Source organism: Toxorhynchites rutilus, chromosome 3, assembly GCF_029784135.1.
Source record: "Toxorhynchites rutilus septentrionalis strain SRP chromosome 3, ASM2978413v1, whole genome shotgun sequence".
NCBI classification, from domain to species: domain Eukaryota; kingdom Metazoa; phylum Arthropoda; class Insecta; order Diptera; family Culicidae; genus Toxorhynchites; species Toxorhynchites rutilus.
Window position 1 is genome coordinate 86486014 of NC_073746.1, and position 18578 is coordinate 86504591.

At 41.4% G+C, this 18578-nt stretch overlaps 1 protein-coding gene across 6 annotated transcripts in view; it reads right to left on the reverse strand.

Moving 5' to 3' along the window:
• LOC129780624 (uncharacterized) overlaps positions 1-14868 on the reverse strand; it is a 38995-nt gene extending 24127 nt beyond the window's left edge. For 4 of the 6 annotated variants that reach the window (XR_008743974.1, XR_008743972.1, XM_055789097.1 and 1 more), the window contains exons 1-5: positions 14740-14868; positions 14420-14687; positions 13671-14352; positions 12108-13490; positions 1283-3114 (exon numbers count right to left, since the gene is read on the reverse strand). Coding sequence is in view for 2 of the 6 variants with exons in the window: in XM_055789097.1 (XP_055645072.1) it covers positions 1292-3114; positions 12108-13490; positions 13671-14352; positions 14420-14470 (3939 nt within the window). In the remaining 4 variants the exon portion in view is untranslated. The remainder of the gene's footprint in view (positions 1-1282; positions 3115-12107; positions 13491-13670; positions 14353-14419; positions 14688-14739) is intronic. The other 2 variants (XR_008743975.1, XR_008743973.1) reach the window with 2 other exon arrangements.
• Between the last annotated feature and the right edge of the window lie 3710 nt (positions 14869-18578).

Below are 18578 nucleotides of genomic sequence, written 5' to 3' on the forward strand. Positions count from 1 at the left end.
GACACGTTGTTCTGGCCGGATCTGGCGTCGGCCCACTACTCGAAGCGATCGTTAGAGGAGATGGAGTGGCTATCGATGTGGTACCCAAGTCGGCGAACCCGCCCACCGTCCCATCGAGAATTTCTGGGCAAACCTGAAGCGTAAGATCTACTCCAACAATTTTGTCGCGAAAACTGAGAAGGAATTGATAAATAAAACGAAAAAAGAACTCAAAAACATGCCTACTCGCATGTTTTCGTCCCCCATGGCGAATGATTTTTTAGAAGTAAGCTAATAAAATTACCTTCCATGGGAAATTTATCAAACTCAATTATCTGTCTTAGGTTTTTTTTTTATAACCATCCGAAAAAGGTCCATTTTTAAATGTAAACGTTATGTTCAGCTTAAAACCCCGCAGATTACGCATGACATTCTCAAAGTTAATTTATCATGAGTTTCGTCGTTTTGAATGTGACTTTTCATATTAAATCATTAAGATAAGGTTGGATTATAGAGTTCACATTAATAGAATAATTTTAGTCTGGATCATCCCTCGCGATGTAAATAGAGAGAATAGAAGGGGCTAAACCTCAAGCTGCTAAACTGAAATACCTCAAGCTTCTGGTAGACGAATATGGTAGAACATTTTGATTGTGGTTTTCTCAATTGCTGATTTTGGAACATGGGACAACTGTGCGTAGAACCGCAGTATAGTTGTCCCTTAGAGAATGACCACGTCTTTAGTTCTGCTCCATTTTCCTTTGTACTGAGATTTTATCAACGTATCTCTTGCGAGGAAGAATCTCTTTTTTGCAGTACGAAAATTACCTAGAAAACGTAGTGAAGATGATAACCCTTAATAATGGTAGAATTTTGTATGCCACTAGCGAATGATTAACTTTGGTTTATTGAAATGCAAATTGTGAGCAAAGTTTTTTTTTGGATGTGAAACGAACACCACAAAAGAAAATACAAATGTTATAAATTGAGATCGTGTGTCTAAGGAATTTTAGATTGGTTCCTTTTCTCAGACATCAATGGAGTCTGCCAGTATTTGGATCTTTTTACCGAGTTCTAGGCATACGATGGTTCGAATAGAATCTGACATGTTCGAACTCAATCTGCATTTAGTGTTTATCTTTGATTTTGCATGAATGATGATTGAATGCAGAGAAACCGTGTCACTCATACTACACGTTTGACACGGTGTCTTTGCTGTGATTACTTTTTAATCATTTCATTACGCTATCGTGCTTTATCATCAACCCTTAATCCGAATAGTAAAAAAGCCCACTGAACTCACCGCACTTCTCTACGCCGTGAAGGACAATGCACTTGTTGTGTTTCTTCGCACATGCACGGCTTCGTTACCAGCCGGTCCACCGCCAAGATTCTCATACATACTGTTACTCATACCTCCTCCACACACATTGTTGCTCTTGTGATGTTGCTGCTGCTGCTGCTGCTGATGCAGTCTCCGATACTCGGCATACATTTGTCTCGCTTGGTTCAAAACCCGCACAACGTTGTGCTTCCGAACCATCTTGTCGAAGTGCATTGCCATTTCGTTGTAATCCATGCCCGTTTTCATTACATAATCCCGATGCTGCAACAGAATAGTCAAACAAAGGAACATCAGAAACGGATTACCTCCACCAAATTCGTTCGGTGGAGGTAATACACCTGCAATTTTGATTGTTTCCGCACGCTCTGGAGGCATCACGTTGGAAGAGGTATTCATCGACGGTTGTTGAATAACCAAATCAACTTTAGATGCCTCGGAAGCTTCTTCGAACGAGTTGCTCGAGCCAGTCGTTGTTTGGGGAGGAATTTCCAAGCTGGCATCAAGTGGGGAAAAGGCAGCATCTATCGTGGCTGGAGCTCGCATCGATTCAATGGTATTGGCATCATAGAAGGGATTGTTCGGATGAAATTTGAAATTAACTGCGGGAGATTGTTCCACGGAATCGTCGGAGTCAGAATCGGGAAGCATCATTGAGTTTCGGTTCGAATTGGTGTTAGATTGATCTCCCGTACGGCGCACTAGCCGTATCGGAGTGACAGATGTCTTCCCGGCGGCTGTTTCGACAATTATTTCCCCATCGTATTCAAGTTCCGGGTGTTCATCCGGCGTGGTAGCAGTTCGTTCTATCATTGTTGTCAAGGGGCGCGCTTGTGATGTGTCACCTCCAGCAGAAAGTGGGCTATCGCATTGATGCAGCGGATTTTCCCACACGAAAACGTCTGCATTGGCACTGGAAGTACTGATCCGTTTGCCACCGTCAACGTCCACGTCATTGATCATTTTCTTTTTGTCTCGGAACTGAACTGTTTCACTGCTCGACACTTCCCTCAAGTCGCATATTTCATCGGCTGATTGTATTTCCAAATCATTGGAACAGTTATCAGTTAACTTTCGATAACTTATGTGCCGTGCCTGAGTGATGCTCTTGACGGAATCCCCACTTTCGGGTGGGGTATCTAAGTCGATGCAACCACTTAATGTGTAAAATCTCTGTTGGTTGTGGAAATCCGTACCGAACACGTGACGGTCTAGATTCTCTAGTTCTAATCTTAATTCTCGCGTCATGGATGTCGTCATAGGAAAGTACTCCTGTGAATCGTCCGGACTGCTTCCTTCTTGCGCTTGCGACTGATAGTCGACTTTGTTGTCTTCGTCATCCTTACTGGCGTCGACTGTCTGCAGTGGTTGGTGTATCGGTGACACTGAAACCGAGCTCTCATCGACTATGAAACTACTATTGTCGCTAGATCGCGAGACGGCCGTCATCGAATCGACCACCCCAATGCTGGATGAATCGGAATCATCAAATGACGACTTTGTCAACTGTATCAGTGGTCGCGGTTTCAAATCTTCATACTCAATCACCTCGGTAGAATCATCGTCCATGGTAGTACTTGTTGAACCCGTTGTTAATGTACTGTTGCTACCTGCCGAGTCGATTGATGAAACAACACGTTTTGTGTTTAATTTGTCACTGATTCGGCTACGATTGATTGCTGCAAAGCTGAGAAATTCATTAAAATTCTTAACTAGTTTTGGTTTTCGATCATCTTCTCCCGAAGCAGTACATGCAATGTCTCCCCCAGACTTATCGAGTGATGCGAGGATGCCTGCAAGTAATAACAAAAAGCAATTTAATTCTATTTACAAACAGTTAAAACTTCAATTAATTAAAATGGATGATGAATAAGTCAGTAAATTAAATTATAACTTATATACAGAAATAAAAATGATCATCACTATCGGTCAACAATCGTGCTTAGTAAAAAGGTCATTCACATAACGATCACACTATACAGCTTCGCGATAACCGATGACGAGATGGCCAGATCAATAGCTGATACGACATTGTTCAGTCAAGCACTGTGGCGTCGAGTGAAGCTTTCGCACTCGGAACGGAAGCATTTATTTGCACCCTCCCGCCAGAAAGGCAGAAGCATTCGCATCCAGGGCGGAAATGTCGATTTGCCCCTCCGCACCCGCCAGACAAGGAGAAACAGTCATATTAATTCGGTTCATTCTGCACTCCCAAAATCGTGTACCCAGGGGGGTCTGCCCCCCTCGCGCACATCCCCTCCCCCAGTCCACTCTACTAGTCGAGCATTCAATTTTTTTCGGAACACTGAAAGAAAAAGTTTGGTTTGGAGCTGAAATTTTGCACAGATCATTTTTTTGGGCCAATAAACAAAATGTACATGGTCGGTTTTTGAAACTTGATATGACCATTTTCGCTGCCACCCTAATATTAGGCTGTCAAAAAAGTCCTGCGGTATTTTTTTTTAATTTTCATTTGTTCATAAAATTAGTTACAATCATCTGTTTTAAGTCAAATATGTGCCGTTTTGTTCGATGACTTGTTCCCAACGAGATGCCAACTTCATAATACCCCTGTTATAGAAGCTCGCTTCCTTATTGGCAAAAAACTCGGATAGCCAATTTTCACAGGCCTCTTTTGTGGCTAACTTCTGACTACCTAGCTCGTTCGCCATGGACAAAAACAGGTGGTAGTCACTTGGTGCAAGGTCCGGACTATACGGCGGATGCAAAAGAACCTCCCATCCGAGCTCCCGGAGCTTCTGGCGCGTCACCAAAGAAGTGTGTGGCCTGGCGTTGTCCTGATGAAAGACAATGCGGCCTCTGTTTATCAAAGATGGCCTCTTCTTCATGAGTGCTACCTTCAAGCGGTCCAGTTGTTGGCAGTACAGGTCCGAATTGAGCGTTTGGCTATAATGTTACGGACAGCTGAGGCTTATCGCGGATCGAGTGACAGATCCATAAGATAAGCAATATTTGAAATTATATTTAGAAAAGACCCCAGGGAAGTTGAGGGCAAACTATATGTAAGACCGAGGCAAACACAAATATTTGTCTGCTTTGTATAATTAAGTTAAAATGCTTGTAACCCACCAACGAAGCTATTGGTTATCATAAATCCCAAAAGGGAAAAAGTCAACAACTTAGTTTGAATTAAAACAAGGCGCAGCATGCAGATTGCGTCTTGTAAACAGATGTAAATATATATGCACCACTTGAGATGCAATTATCACCCTCTCCATCGTGCGCAGCGCGATAAGCACTAGGCGCACCAACGGGGTGCTATAAACTTAATGTGTTTGTTTAGGACAGTGCAGCCGTCTCAGACTGCATGTTACGATTATGATGGAGAGGGGGAAAGGAAAATAGAAAAATCTAAACGAAACCGATATGTTATCGGTTTCAAGAGAGAGAGGAGATATTCCTCGTCAATCTTAGTTTAAGGAACCATGTATATATATTGTACAAATTTTTAATAAAGATTAGTATGTAACAGAACTCAAGCGAAAGCGTTAAAATTTTTCTTAGAAGATAGAGAAATTTTTCACATAGCAAGCAGCTCATAATAGATTATTCCTTGACAATCCCACCAAACACACAGCAGAACCTTCGTGGCCGTTAATGAGAGCTTGGCCACCGTCTGAGCTGCTTCAGCGGGCTTCGACCACGACCGTTTGCGCTTCACGTTGTCGTAAGTGACCCACTTTTCATCGCCAGTCACCATCCGCTTCAGAAACGGGTCGATTTTGTTGCGATTCAGCAGCGATTCACATGCGTCGATACGGTCAAAGATGTTTTTATGCGTCAACGTGTGTGGCACCCATACATCGAGCTTCTTTGTGAATCCAAGCTCCTTCAAATGTTTAATAACGGTTTGATGACTTATCCCCAGCTCTTGGCCGATGCTACGGCTGCTACTATGCCGGTCTTTCTCGGCTAATTCAGCGATTTTGTCGCAATTTTCGACGACAGGCCTTCCGGAGCGTGGCGCATCTTCGACGACCTCTACACCAGAACGAAAACGTTGAAACCATCGTTGTGCGGTGGAAATGGAAACTGTATCGGGTCCATAAACTGCACAAATTTTATTGGCAGCTTGAGATGCATTTTTGCCTTTGTCATAGTAGTACTGTAAAATATGTCGGATTTTCTCTTTATTTTGCTCCATATTTGCGACACTATAACTCACGAACGACTTAACCAAACAAAACACTGTCAAGGGCAAAAATACCTTTCCAACAAGCTAAAGTATGACAACTAGAACTACGCGCTTACAACGACACCTCGCGGAAATACCGCAGGACTTTTTTGACAGCCTAATATATATACATCGACTGTCGGAAAGCTTATCACTCCATACTTCACTCGTTTCTTGGCCGGTTATTGGAGCTTTGAAAACTTGATCCCGCGGTCGTTAGACATCCAGACTATTCCTTGTCTAATTCAAACTTTTTATGATTCCAGATTTAACTTTAATTCTTCTGACTAGTTTTACCAAGTGGGTGAACCAAGTGTCACCAAGTGGGTGAACTTTTAACAATTACTCAATGACATCCTAGATGGAAATCAATAAATTTGTCATGACATTTATAGTAACTTAAGCTGTAGACCCTTGTCAAGCAGCAAATTTAATGAGATTCAGGAGTTTCTGGAAAGGAAGCATCTGATGATGTTACACCAATGCGTGAAAAGATAGTTGTCATCAGAAGCAATTGCTCTGAGGATTCTTGCAAAGTATGCTGCTCTACGATTCGCTTTTAGTTTCGAAATAAATCAGATTAATCTTGATTAACTATAACTAGTTGAACGATCAATTTTATCAGCTTTTTATGACTTATCTGTCATATATCCTCAAACTGAATTATGAAACGAACAATCTCTTGTAAGATAAGTTTCTGGTGCTGGAAGTTTTACATTTCAGCATTTTAAAAATATCCAGACATATTCAGACAGATATGATGCGTTGATATCACCATCAGCCAGACTTTATTGAAAAACACATGGCTCTGCACTTGGCGCAAGCGGAGTACCAACTCAACTGCAATCTGCAGACAGTGGAGGAGAAGATTGCAGCTTGGAAGCAGAAGACAGTGCATGCTGTCCAAAACCTAAAAACTGAACTGGCCACACGTCGACAAGGCCACATCTAATCTGTGGCTGAAGTGTGGTGAACTCTCTTCAGTAGTAGAACCCGACATGATAGCGATCCAGGTAGTGGTGTAGCGTGACAGGGTGACACCCGGGGCGGGTGTCTTGGGTGTCATCGCTCCAATCAAACGTTTGATAACAACGCCTTCGTTTTCTCTTTTTCAAATAAAAAACCAAATTTACCGAACATTAGCAAAAAAATCGCGAACTCACTGTAAGAATTGGTAGCGTTTCTTGGTAGACCACTCCACGATGATCTGTAACACATCCAATGTGTAATGATTGGCATGGTACAAGTCAATTTCAGTGGCCGGCAAAGGTTTGCGGCATCTTGGTATTTCTAACGAAAGCTTTTCTTTCGGTAGCAACTACGTAATTGTTTGGTTTTGATAAAGCTTTTTGAATGGCCTTTTCGAAAAATTTCGATTTCGAGAAATTTCGAAAAGAAAAATTACCAGTACATTAACTCTGGTTACAACGTTATCCAAAGACTGTACACGAAGTAGAGGTGATGAAGAGCCCACCATACAACCCAAGTAGCAACGGACAAGCAGAACGACTAGTGAGGGTGGTCAAAGATGTCTTTAAAAAGTATTTATTGAATCCTCAGTTGCGGCAATTAGATTTATATTACAAAATTAACTACTTTCTAAATAATTATCGCAGTCAAATCTCCACTAAAGACGGAAGCCCGCCGTCACACAAAGTTTTATCCTTTGAATCAAAAATTTTACTAGACTTGATAAATCCAAATAAGGAATATAAACAATTTCTTGACAAACCGGTTCATAAAGATATGCCTGTCGTATCTCCTCCTAAGCCAGATCCATTTAATAAATTAGTCGCAGGAGATGTGATTTACTATAAAAATTTTAGAAAAACTGATCCTCAGAGATGGATTGAGGCGAGATTTGTGAAACAAATGTCTAAAAATACCTTTCAAATCTCCCTATACAGAACGACGATTATGGCGTACCGAAACCAATTGAAATTGGCTCATTCTCAGATTGGAAGCTCGTTGATACCACTGCTGGAAGTCAACCGAAGGAAACGCAGACGGGAAGAATCGGAGGAAGTCCACGGCTATACGGTATCCGAGAACGAGGAGGAGCCATTCCTGGGGTTCCCAGAGGTGAGGAGTGATCCAAAATCTACCAAAACGGACCGACAGGAAACGAGCGATAGCCTGATAATGACCAGAAGTCGCGCTCGAAAAGTCAGACGAAAAATTGAAGTTCAATGAATAATATGCGCGTAGCGCGATCGATTGAAATTCAGTGAAATCTGAGTTTCTGAGATAGTTCGAATTGTATTTAGTGAACTGTAGAAAAGGCTTTAGTTAAAACTGCATTCGAATTAGAATTTAAATAAGTATGTAGCAAGGTTCTTGAGAAGGAAGGACTGTAGTGCACCATAAAAATAATAATGTTCGGTAAAATGGGTAAACCCTTTCGTTATACGGACGATCGATTATATAGACTTTTGACATTAAAAAGAATAAACGTAAGGCAAAATATTCTGTGATCCCAAAGTTAACACACGTAGTTCTTATTATTTCCAAGTCTTAATTAAAATAGTGGTTACGTGTCCCAAGTGGAAACACAAAAGTGCCTTCGCAATCACTTATGAATGATGGTTTCTGAATGTTAGGCTCGAGTCCAAATTAATTCCGAGATCGCGCACCGTTTACACACGCGTTAAGGTGGTTCCATTGATAGCGTATTCGAATTGCAGAGGGACTTTCTTACGATGGAAGCTGATGTCGTTGCACTTTGGAACGCTAAGGGTCATGTTGTTGGCACGGCAGCTTCTTTGAACTAGTGTTTAAAACTTTTTGATTCAGGGATAAGGAGATTGGAAGTCCAGTTTCAGAGAACCAGTCGATTTGATTTAATACAATAAACAACTGTGTGAAATAGTTTTTTTGCGAAGTTATACCCCAGAAGGTCGAAGGCATCATTAGTATAACGCGTGGGAGAGCTGCAGTTTAAGATGACCATGAATGGCGGGTTCCCGTATTCCCGTATCGGTTAGGAAGACTATTAATTTGCCGCATATTGCAAGAATTAATACCATCGAATAGCACTGCACCTGATCGATTAATTGTCGAGATAGCAGCGTCTAGTGTGCAGAATACGCCATCTGAACTGACCCATTTTAGCCCTGGCAAGTAATAGTCACCAAAAACAATCATCATATCGTCTGCATAAGTCCTGGATCCGACTGACTCCAAACAATCAGTATAACGTCTCATAACCTGCACGTCGCCCCATTTATCAGAGGGATGTATATGGCACCAACAATATTTTTGCGATTTCCAGTAGAAATACTAACCCAGGCATATCCTAGTTGAAGTTCGTTTAACGCAAAGGATGATGAAGGAATGTTCTCCCTGACTGCGATGAGAGCTCCACCGGAACGTTTCTTATCGCTAGTGAGCGTAGTACGGTCCCCTCGATAAACGACGAAGTTGTCGCCAAACAACTTCCGGGATGGAATGACAATGGGGAAGCAGTAAAGGCAATCATGAGGACGATTTTGCGAGGTAGTCCGCGAGCGTTCTGATAATAGCCCAGGATTTTCCGAATTGTTAACGATGTTAGTTGTTGCAAGAGTAGATCTGAAAACGTTGGAAAGATCAGGAGACGAAGTATGCCTTCATATTTGCCTGAGGACGATTGATGAGAGATCCCGTCACCAACCACGACCGAAGTGCCAGGACGACTTTAAAATCAGGAACTATGAGAGGAAGAACTAGCTGGAAACACAACTTGGTCGGGTGGCTCAGGGACTTCCTTTGTGCTATAGACAATGCATCCTGGATAAGCATGACTACAGCGAGCAGTAAGTCGTCTCCATCATGAATACCGTCGCGACTCAGTGCGAGCAATTTGCACGTTAAACATAGTAGTCAGGTTTTATCTCTAGAGTAATTCATAGAAAGAGAAAATAAAATTTCATTTCCATATGTTCAACTAAATTATTCCCGAGCAACCAAGTATCCCTATCTCATACACTGTATTAATTTTACCTGAATAACGTTGAAACGTCCGGAATGATGCAACTGACATAACCAGTCTTCAGAATGCAACTCGGTGCTGATGTGCAACAAGATTTTTGTACCCAGTTGAGCTCCCACTCCTTGTGCACACACGCGCTCTGGCGAATGAGCACGCTCTGAAATACAGATGAAATGTTTGGTTGTCAGCGCCGTGGGTGCAAGCCCAGTTTTAAGCTGAGTTTTATGCTGAAATTCGCGCCGTTCTGCGCGCTTGAATCTGGATTGCTCTTTCTGTTGAGATATTTTTCTTCACACAAGCGTATACGGTTCAAATGGGGGCGCGCTGTTGTTTTTATGCTTTGCTTAGAACGAACGAAGACAAAGCGGGCGCTAGAAATTGATGTGTATGTGTGTGTGTGTATATAGAATGAGATGTGCATCACACAAGTGAGAAGAAATGTTTAGTATCTGAGTTCTGCGCCGGGTACATTTTGCGCTGTCGTGCTTATGAATTTTGTGCACTTCGCACCAAGAGGGAACACGAGTGTTCTTTGAGCGCGCGCTGATGAAAATTCAACTGAAGCGCAGCGCTGCGTTTGTTTTCTGAAGACTGGACATAACGTTCAAAAGCCCGACATTATGCAACCAACATGTGTCTTATAAACAGGAATGAACACTTTCACTTCAGTTTATTTTTACACGCAACTGCCCGTGACGATGATAAACACAAAAAGATTTGGTGAAGTTTGAGTGAAATGAAAGCGTATGTGACAGTGATTTTCGTGATCAGGCCCTATATTTCATCCAACATTTATTCCAGAACGTGCTCACTTCACCATCAGCAGTTCCTCAATTCAATACGATTTGTCGAATAAACAAGAAACTCTTGGGATTCCAGATCAGCTTCAACCTACTATCATTCCTTATATTTTTATTAAAAAGTACCAACAATCAGTTGCATAAAAAGATACTTCACTGATGGTTCTTGCCTCAATGGATCCACTGGCTTCGGTCGGTGTCTTCAATGGAAATTTCAGCGCGTTCCGTAAATTGCAGGAACCTGGCTTGAGGCTCTCCATTTGATGAAAACTAGTAGGCACTCATCTTATTTCCTCACAAATGTGAGGCAACGGATGAGTGCACTTATCGAAAAATCTTATAAGATAACCTTTGTATGGGAGGGTCTCCGTAGCCACATTGGTTGCGCGTTCGCTTAGTAAGCGATCGATCGTGAGTTCAAAACTCAGGACCCTCATTGACCATCTTTGTGTTGTTACAGAATAGCTACGTCCACGCAACAATCAACAGCGATGGAGATCGATCCACGGTCGAAATTAGATCGATTCATCCATACAACTGCTCTGCTCTGCAAGACACATCGGGCTGCTGTTCTATAAATAACTCAACAATGATCAATCAACTGTCTCCGCTGTCCGGTGGTCTAACTGGATAATGGAAGAACAGAAAGAATACTTCTTCTTCTTCTTCAATGGCACTAACGTTCCTAGAGGAACTTCCCCGTCTCAACGTAGTATTACTTGCGTCATTTTTATTAGTACTTAGTTGAGATTTCTATGCCAAATAACACGCCTTGAATGCATTCTGAGTGGCAAGCTCTAGAATACGCGTGATCACAGTGCAAGTCGGAGGAAATTTCTTTGACGAAAAATTCCCCCGACCAGAACGGGAATCGAACCCGAACACCCGGCATGTTAGTTATGACGCTAACCACTCGGCCAAGGGAGCACAAGTACAGAAAGAATACTCTTACGCCTAAATGGCTACTGTGTGAATGTACCATATGCAATGGTATGGAAGGATTACTGGCGAATGGCAACTGTGTAATGTAATGTGCTATAATCAAGCAAACCATTTGTCATGACAATTGTCATGCGTAAATGCGAAAACAGAATAGAAACATACGGTATGAGGCATGATGTCGACGCCATCCTCTCTCAGTTTCTATTCTGTTTTCGCATTTTCGCATGACAATTGTCATGACAAAAGGGTTAGCTTGGCTATAATTATAGATATGATAACCATGTGACATGTATACGATTAAAATTCGGCTCTGTTACAGATACAATGCTAATGAGCCTAAAAAATAAATAAATGGGATAAAAAAACCTTTGTATGGGTCACCTCTCATTGCTCAAAAAAGTACCAACAACCAGTTGCATAAAAAGATACTTCACTGAAGGGTCTTGCCTCAATGGATCCATTGGCTTCGGTGTCTTCAATGGATATTTCAGCGCGTTCCGTAAATTGCAGGAACCTGGCTTGAGGCTCTCCATTTGATGAAAACTAGTAGGCACTCATCTTATTTCCTCACAAATGTGAGGCAACGGATGAGTGCACTTATCGAAAAATCTTTTAAGGTAACCTTTGTATAGGTCACCTCTCATTGCTCAATTCCTGGCAATGAGAAGGCGGACACTCGCAAAAGTTCCACAAAATTGTTGCCCTTCTGATCTCGAGTAAACCGCGCGTAACAGGTCGAATCTATTTAACCACAGATTTGAGACTAGATAATGTAAACAAAACTGAATTAGCAGCTCCGCAAAGCTTCTGCGATTGAACCTAACACATAAACGATTTGGAATAAAAGTATTGAAAAATATTGAACGTAATCAAACAAACCTTTCTTGCTGGCTGCCAGCTTTTCCTTTAAGTCTTTGAAATGTCCTCCGCCGGAGGCACTGAAGTTTTTCCGCTGATTGCTAAGTTGCCGAGCGATCAAGTTTCCGGTTCCGGACGAAAACAAGCTCTTGCTTCTGATAATTGGCGAGTTTCTTTTGGTGTTCGTCGCACTGGCTGGTGGTGGTGGCTGGTGTTGCAGAGGTTGAGCATAATTTTTCTGAGGCTGTACATTATTCTGAATCTTGCTGTCATTCTCTGTAGACCTATCATTTGCAAAATCAGTGCGGGTTGTTGGTGCATTGTTTTCAGTCATCAGTTCTGTGGGAGACGTCGGCTCCGGCGAACTATCCAAAAAAGGATTTTTATTCTCCACGGATATTTCTTTACTTTTGCCTTGAGGATGTTGCGGCGAGTTGAAAACGCTATCATTCACATCGGCTGTTTCATTGTCCTCTTGATCGTAACAGCCTTCTAATATATCGTCATCTCCAACGCTGCGAACAACTTTTCGCTGTTTTACCAATGCGATTTTTGCTTCGTCTAAACTTTGATGAGATTTCATCCCTTTAGCGGAATAGAGAGTATCTCGGGTTATGTTCTCATCCAGACTAAGATTCAACCGTTTGGTGGCATCCAGCTTCCCAGGAGCACCTTGAATGCTGATTGGATTGGTGTAGGTTGTGCTTAATGATAGAGCTGAGCTTTGCCTCCGAAGAGCGCAAACTTTTGTGTAAGGGTTTTCGCGAGGAGTTCTCAACACCACTTGGGAAGGGCTTTTAGGTGGAGGTACATCCGGAGGTGGTGGCTCGTATTCCTTTTCGAATAGCGATAATTCACCCTTTAGAGCCATTGGTGGAAGGGAACTCCATAGAACTTCCAACATCCTCAGAGAATCATCGAAAGCGAACTCTCGTTTCATTTCCAGTAGCAGCCAACGATAGCAAAATAGTAAATCGTCGGCTTGGTGCATTTTCAAGTATGCGAAGAAATCCGGATCGTAATACTGCAATGCCTCTGAAAGATGATTGAATTTCAGCGTCATCGCTATTCCGTCCAGCATGAAGTTGCAGCTCAGTCTGGCCATGATCGCACAGAAACAAATATACGCTTGTGCTTCGTCGGCCATCGTGACAAGAAGAGGCGAAGCGATGTCGGACATTCCTTGGCAATAGCTGACTGCTGGATGGTTCAGTGCATAGGTCGTAAGCACATTGAACAACGATGCAATGTTCTGATTGTCATCGCTGCCAGCATAGAATGGATGCAACCGATCAGTTCTAAGGACATCCTTCCGTACCATGCTCGTTACATATGCCAGCTCGCCGACAATATTGCCCTGTTGAACAGCAGTGCGCCAGACATCTCGGAGTTTATAATATTCACCTAAAAATAAAATACATTCAATTAATATTCTACTTTCAATCATTCTGCTAACATAAACAGATGATTGAAGCACACGCACTAGAGCAACAAAATTTGTGAAGCGTGAAGGCGACACTGATGACAGTATAATGAATTAGAAGGATGGGAGTATCGAAATTAATTAGTCAATGAATTCCTCACTTGATTTTTTCTTCATGTAGTTCATCCGTTCCCGACCAGTCATTCCATCCGGATACACGTTGAGAATGTGCTTCCAAATCACTCTCCTCAAGCTCGGATCAATTCCACCCAGATAAATCACTTTACGCAGCTGATCAGGCTCGATGATTTGCCCGACCGAATCCAAAAACGTCCTAAATTCTGTATCTCCGAGAGGTGGTCTGATGGCTTGAGTCATCATTGGGTCTTCGACCAAATTCAATGCTCGTTGTACCAACGAGAACGTCTTCTCCATTTGGTTCATAATCAGACCAGGGAGCTTGCTCTGAACATACTTCTGCCCGGCTCCAATCGATTGCTGCAACGATGCCAGCTCTCGCGTAATTCCTCCCACATTGCCAGAGCCATCCCATTCCAGGGTTTCTGAAAATGGCTTGATGTCGACTCGCAGGTAAATGCAAGGTTCACTCTTTGTCGCGATAGACTGATTGTGTGCTCGGAGGAAAGCAGCATCCAAATCCCAGTCGGAAAGGACAACCAAGTAGGTTTCATGCCCATTCAAATCGAGCGCCTTGTAGCTTATGCCAAAGTCAGTTTTCAGGTCAAAAGCTTTCGCTAAAATTGAGTAAAGTACTTCCAGACTAGTAATCTGTGGGTCAACACTAAATTTTCGGGTTTCCGGTTGCACATTCTTCTCACATTTCTAGATAGTGAATAAATAAAGAAATTTATAAGTTTTTGCTTGATAGACTTGAGTATTGTTGTTTTACCTTTACTTTAACCCGAACAGCCTCACGGTTATAACTATATCCTCCAGACATTGTCGATTGAATCCTGTAATAGCTCAGCAGTTGTGCAAGTAATACTTGTCTGCCGTTGAGTGGCCGTCTGCTAGCTCGCTCAATGCATTTGTCAACTAAACAGTTGGTCTCGTACGCAACGATTTCACTTTTTCATTTTTCGCATTAGTATCCAAACAATCGAGCACTATGTAGCTGACGGAAACGCCAATGTTATTACCATATTTGAGATTTTGTCCTATGAGAAAACGAATTTATCGGATATCCCTTTTAAACTATTTCTTGCTAACCATCTTTTCTACCGTTTCAGTAAATTATTTCCGCTCCATACTATGAATTTCAGCCACTGAAAATAACATAAATTTTAGATGTCTGTCGTAGAAAATAGTCCTACTGCATTTTCGTTTTTTTTATCTGCTATGACATTAGAATAGTGATATTTTTATGAGAGATAGGCGGAATGGATCATTCAAGATGTATAGAAGTATTACTACTAAGGTGAGCCAATTAGCCAAAACCACTGTGCAGCCATCTTGAAAGTCTACTGTGTTCTGTTTACAAACAAAACACAATACGTTTTTATAAGCAAGTTGCCATACGATACGGCCATTTGCATTCGTACTTCTCTTCAGTTAAAACAAATTTGATCTCGTTGATCTTTATTTTATTTTATCGGGATTATTCAGCGCACAACGACACAAGCACGGATAGAGAAACAAAGTTTGTGGTTAGTGGAAATGGAAACCTGATTGAGGTGAGTAGCTAATGACAATAATGTTTTTATTTGCTTGCTCCGCAGGTATCTTCATATTCTTCGTTTGTCGTATTTATTTGGCACGATTTGAGGAGATAAGGGCGGCTAAATATACTTATCAGGTAGCGAATGTACTTTTGCCACGCAAAGTTTGCTGTTCATCGCGATCTGAAACAAGAGAACATTCTACTGACGGACTATGACAACCTGAAAATAGTCAATTTCGGGTGGCTCGTTCACCCCCGCTCGAATCGACATAAAATGTATGGCACGTTTGATTATCTGCCACCGTAGATGGTCTTAGATCAGTGATGTTTAAGCATTCTGTATTTTGAGTTTGCGTCGGTTTTCCATCGTTCGAATCGGAAACGGCTAAGACCATATACGATGAGACTCGACAGCTAGAGGCTGCTTCCGGATTGCGGGAGGAGGTGTTTGGTATCGAAACAAAATCAATGAGTTCAATTTGTGCCTGTGACATATGGTGTGTAGTTATAATTCCCGTTATATGTGTTTTCATCAACAAACGTATTTATCTGTTCGATTATTGATTTGGAGGCATCCTTTTACTTCACTCTTTCTTTCGATGCTGCATGAAATTAAATTTGAAGGGAAACTCGATGGTATATTGCACTTTGTTCATTTGCTCAATGAAACAAACATACTTTTTGTTGCAGTTCGGTCGGAGATTCGGACATTTGTGACGTGATGGTAACGGTGGGCAAATTCGTGAAGAGGCCTTGCAATCTTTGGACAACTACAATGGAGATTACGGTGCGGAGTCGAATGCGGAAAATGTAGACGATGAGGGCGATGACTAGCTTTCAAGCGACCGATCGGCGAGATAACGACGGCTAAATGTAGGAATAACATTGTACCACTGTCCAGAGTGTTTATAGGTATCGCAAATCGTTGAATAATTAAATGATCTATCACCAGAATCAGCTGTCGTTTTCGTGCGATGAATGTGGCGTGCAGTTCGTCCGCAAACGGTCGCTATAGGGTTACAAAAAGTTACGATTACTGTACGGGAATCTTCTTGTTTTCGAGACAATATTTTCCACCAGAGAACCGTGCACATCATGGAGTGGAATAGCCTCCTTGATGAAGGCACACCAGACTTCAAAAAAGGAAAAAATAAAAGACGAACCGATTTCGTTTGCATAGGTTGTCGTCAGCGTTTCCTGACATAAAAAAATACCAGCGTCACATTAATGAGTTTCTGAAGCACTTCCCAAAAGTTCTACACCGGTGTCAACTGGCGAACTGAATCGTTAGATTATATGCCACCGGAGATGGTCGTATTTCAGTGATGTTTGTGCATTCTGTATTTTTAGTTTTGCGTCTGTTTTCCACCGTTCGAACCGGAAACGACCAAGGCTACATACGATGAGATCCGATAGCTGAAGGTGGACAATCCATACTTTCTGAATGCGGGAGCAAGAGATCTGATATTGAAGTTGTGCGCGAAATCAATGATCTCAAAGTTTTCCTGTAATATATATGATGTGTAGTTGTAATTCCCGTTTTGTGTTTTTTTACAACAAACGTACTGTGTCTGTTTGATTATTGATCGGAAGGGAACCTTTTTATCCTATATCTTTTAAGGAACTTTTTTTCACTCCATCTTTTGGGTGCTGTGTGAAATTAGATTTGAAACTCGATAGTATATTGCTCGTCTTCGTTTTATTTCCTTAATGATTGAAACTTACTTACTTTTGGTTACAGATTAGAACATTCGTGACGTGATGGTACGCTGAAGTGCATCTCTGAGGACGTCTTGCAATTTTCGGACAACTCCAATGAAGATGACGGCGAGGGGTCGAATGCGGACAACGAAGATATTCGCGAAGATGACTAGCCAACAAGCGACCAATCGGCGAGACAACGGCTCTATGTTGGGATAATTGCATCGGGAGCGGGAGCAATTATCGTAAGTTATAAGAAAATTATTTCGTACGAAGCATATACAAAACGCAGTTGAATTAATTCAGCAAAGTGCATTAGAAAAAGCTGATCGATAAGAAGTGTAGCGAGGATGATTGTGAGGAAGAAAATCTATAAATAAGATGACTAATTGACGAATTTTCTCAGGATCGACGCAACCCTTGGAAGAACCCAATTCTATACTCCTCGCGCCACATAATACCATTTCAATAATACAATTTCTTGACAAATGTCTCCGTATTACTTACAGCCGTTCGCATGCTCATCACCATAAAAATACAGAAGAAAGAATTGCGAGAATTATGTTTTATTCGTTTCGAAATACTCCGGAATTTCATTCCATCTACACCAAGATGGTGGAGTTAACAGGTGGCTCGTAATTTACACTATTTAGAAAAGACGTATGAGGAATGGCAAGACGAAAAGTTTGGATTTGTTTATGTTATTACTTACGTTGGTATGGTAACATTTGATTTCGTCGAAGGTATTTGAAACAGTCAGCCTGAGGGCATCCGTATACTAGCACATAGGATTTGACAGCGTCAAACATGTCCGGGTCGCAAATGCAATTTGCGACCACTGTCACTCGCGAGAACTGCCAAACTCTCAAGCTGGTGTAAAACAAGGCACTTAACATACTACCAGGTGGGTCAAAACGTGAAGTGGTTTTCTGCAGCCATTTAAAAAATACACAAAAGTAAATTATGACGATTGAGCACAATTTGTGGAATATACTGATACTTTATGAAATACTCATTGCTATATTCATTATATTCATTACGTTTTACGCTGCAAGCGTTTCATTTATTGTCTTTGCGTTGAAGGCACCATAATGATTTGCGCCATTTGGAAAACGAAATTAAGGACGAAATTAACACACTTCTAGAACAAAAAATAATGAATGAAAATTTACTTTTCTGTATTCAATATGTATTCTATGTAATAGAGTAATACGTTTCCTCGAAAATTGTGAAATAATATGAAACTGAAATTGTGTTTGATGCTGATTTTATATTATAATGGTGAGTTTTTGTGATTATTGTGTTGTAAAATATTTGGAAATATACAACCAAATGGCTAAGTAAGCGTCAGGACTACGTGTTTTAAGTAATCGAATAACTTAAAAATCTACATACTATTTATAAGATTTCAAAACTACCTTCTTTAAATTTTCACGAATTTAACGATTGTTTCGAGTTAAATATGACGTTTACGTTTACGTGCGTTTACATTTACATTTCACATAAATTTTTTTTTCAAAAAACAATTCTTTTTTTAGTTAGCGAATGGGCGCACCTTGTTCCATAGATTTGCCTTGAGTTCGCCGAGTAATTTGATAGGTTTGGCAATGACAGCTAAATTTGTAGCACATCTTGACTCGCGGATCATATCCCCTTGCCCGGGGCTTGGAAACAGTATAAGTATAAT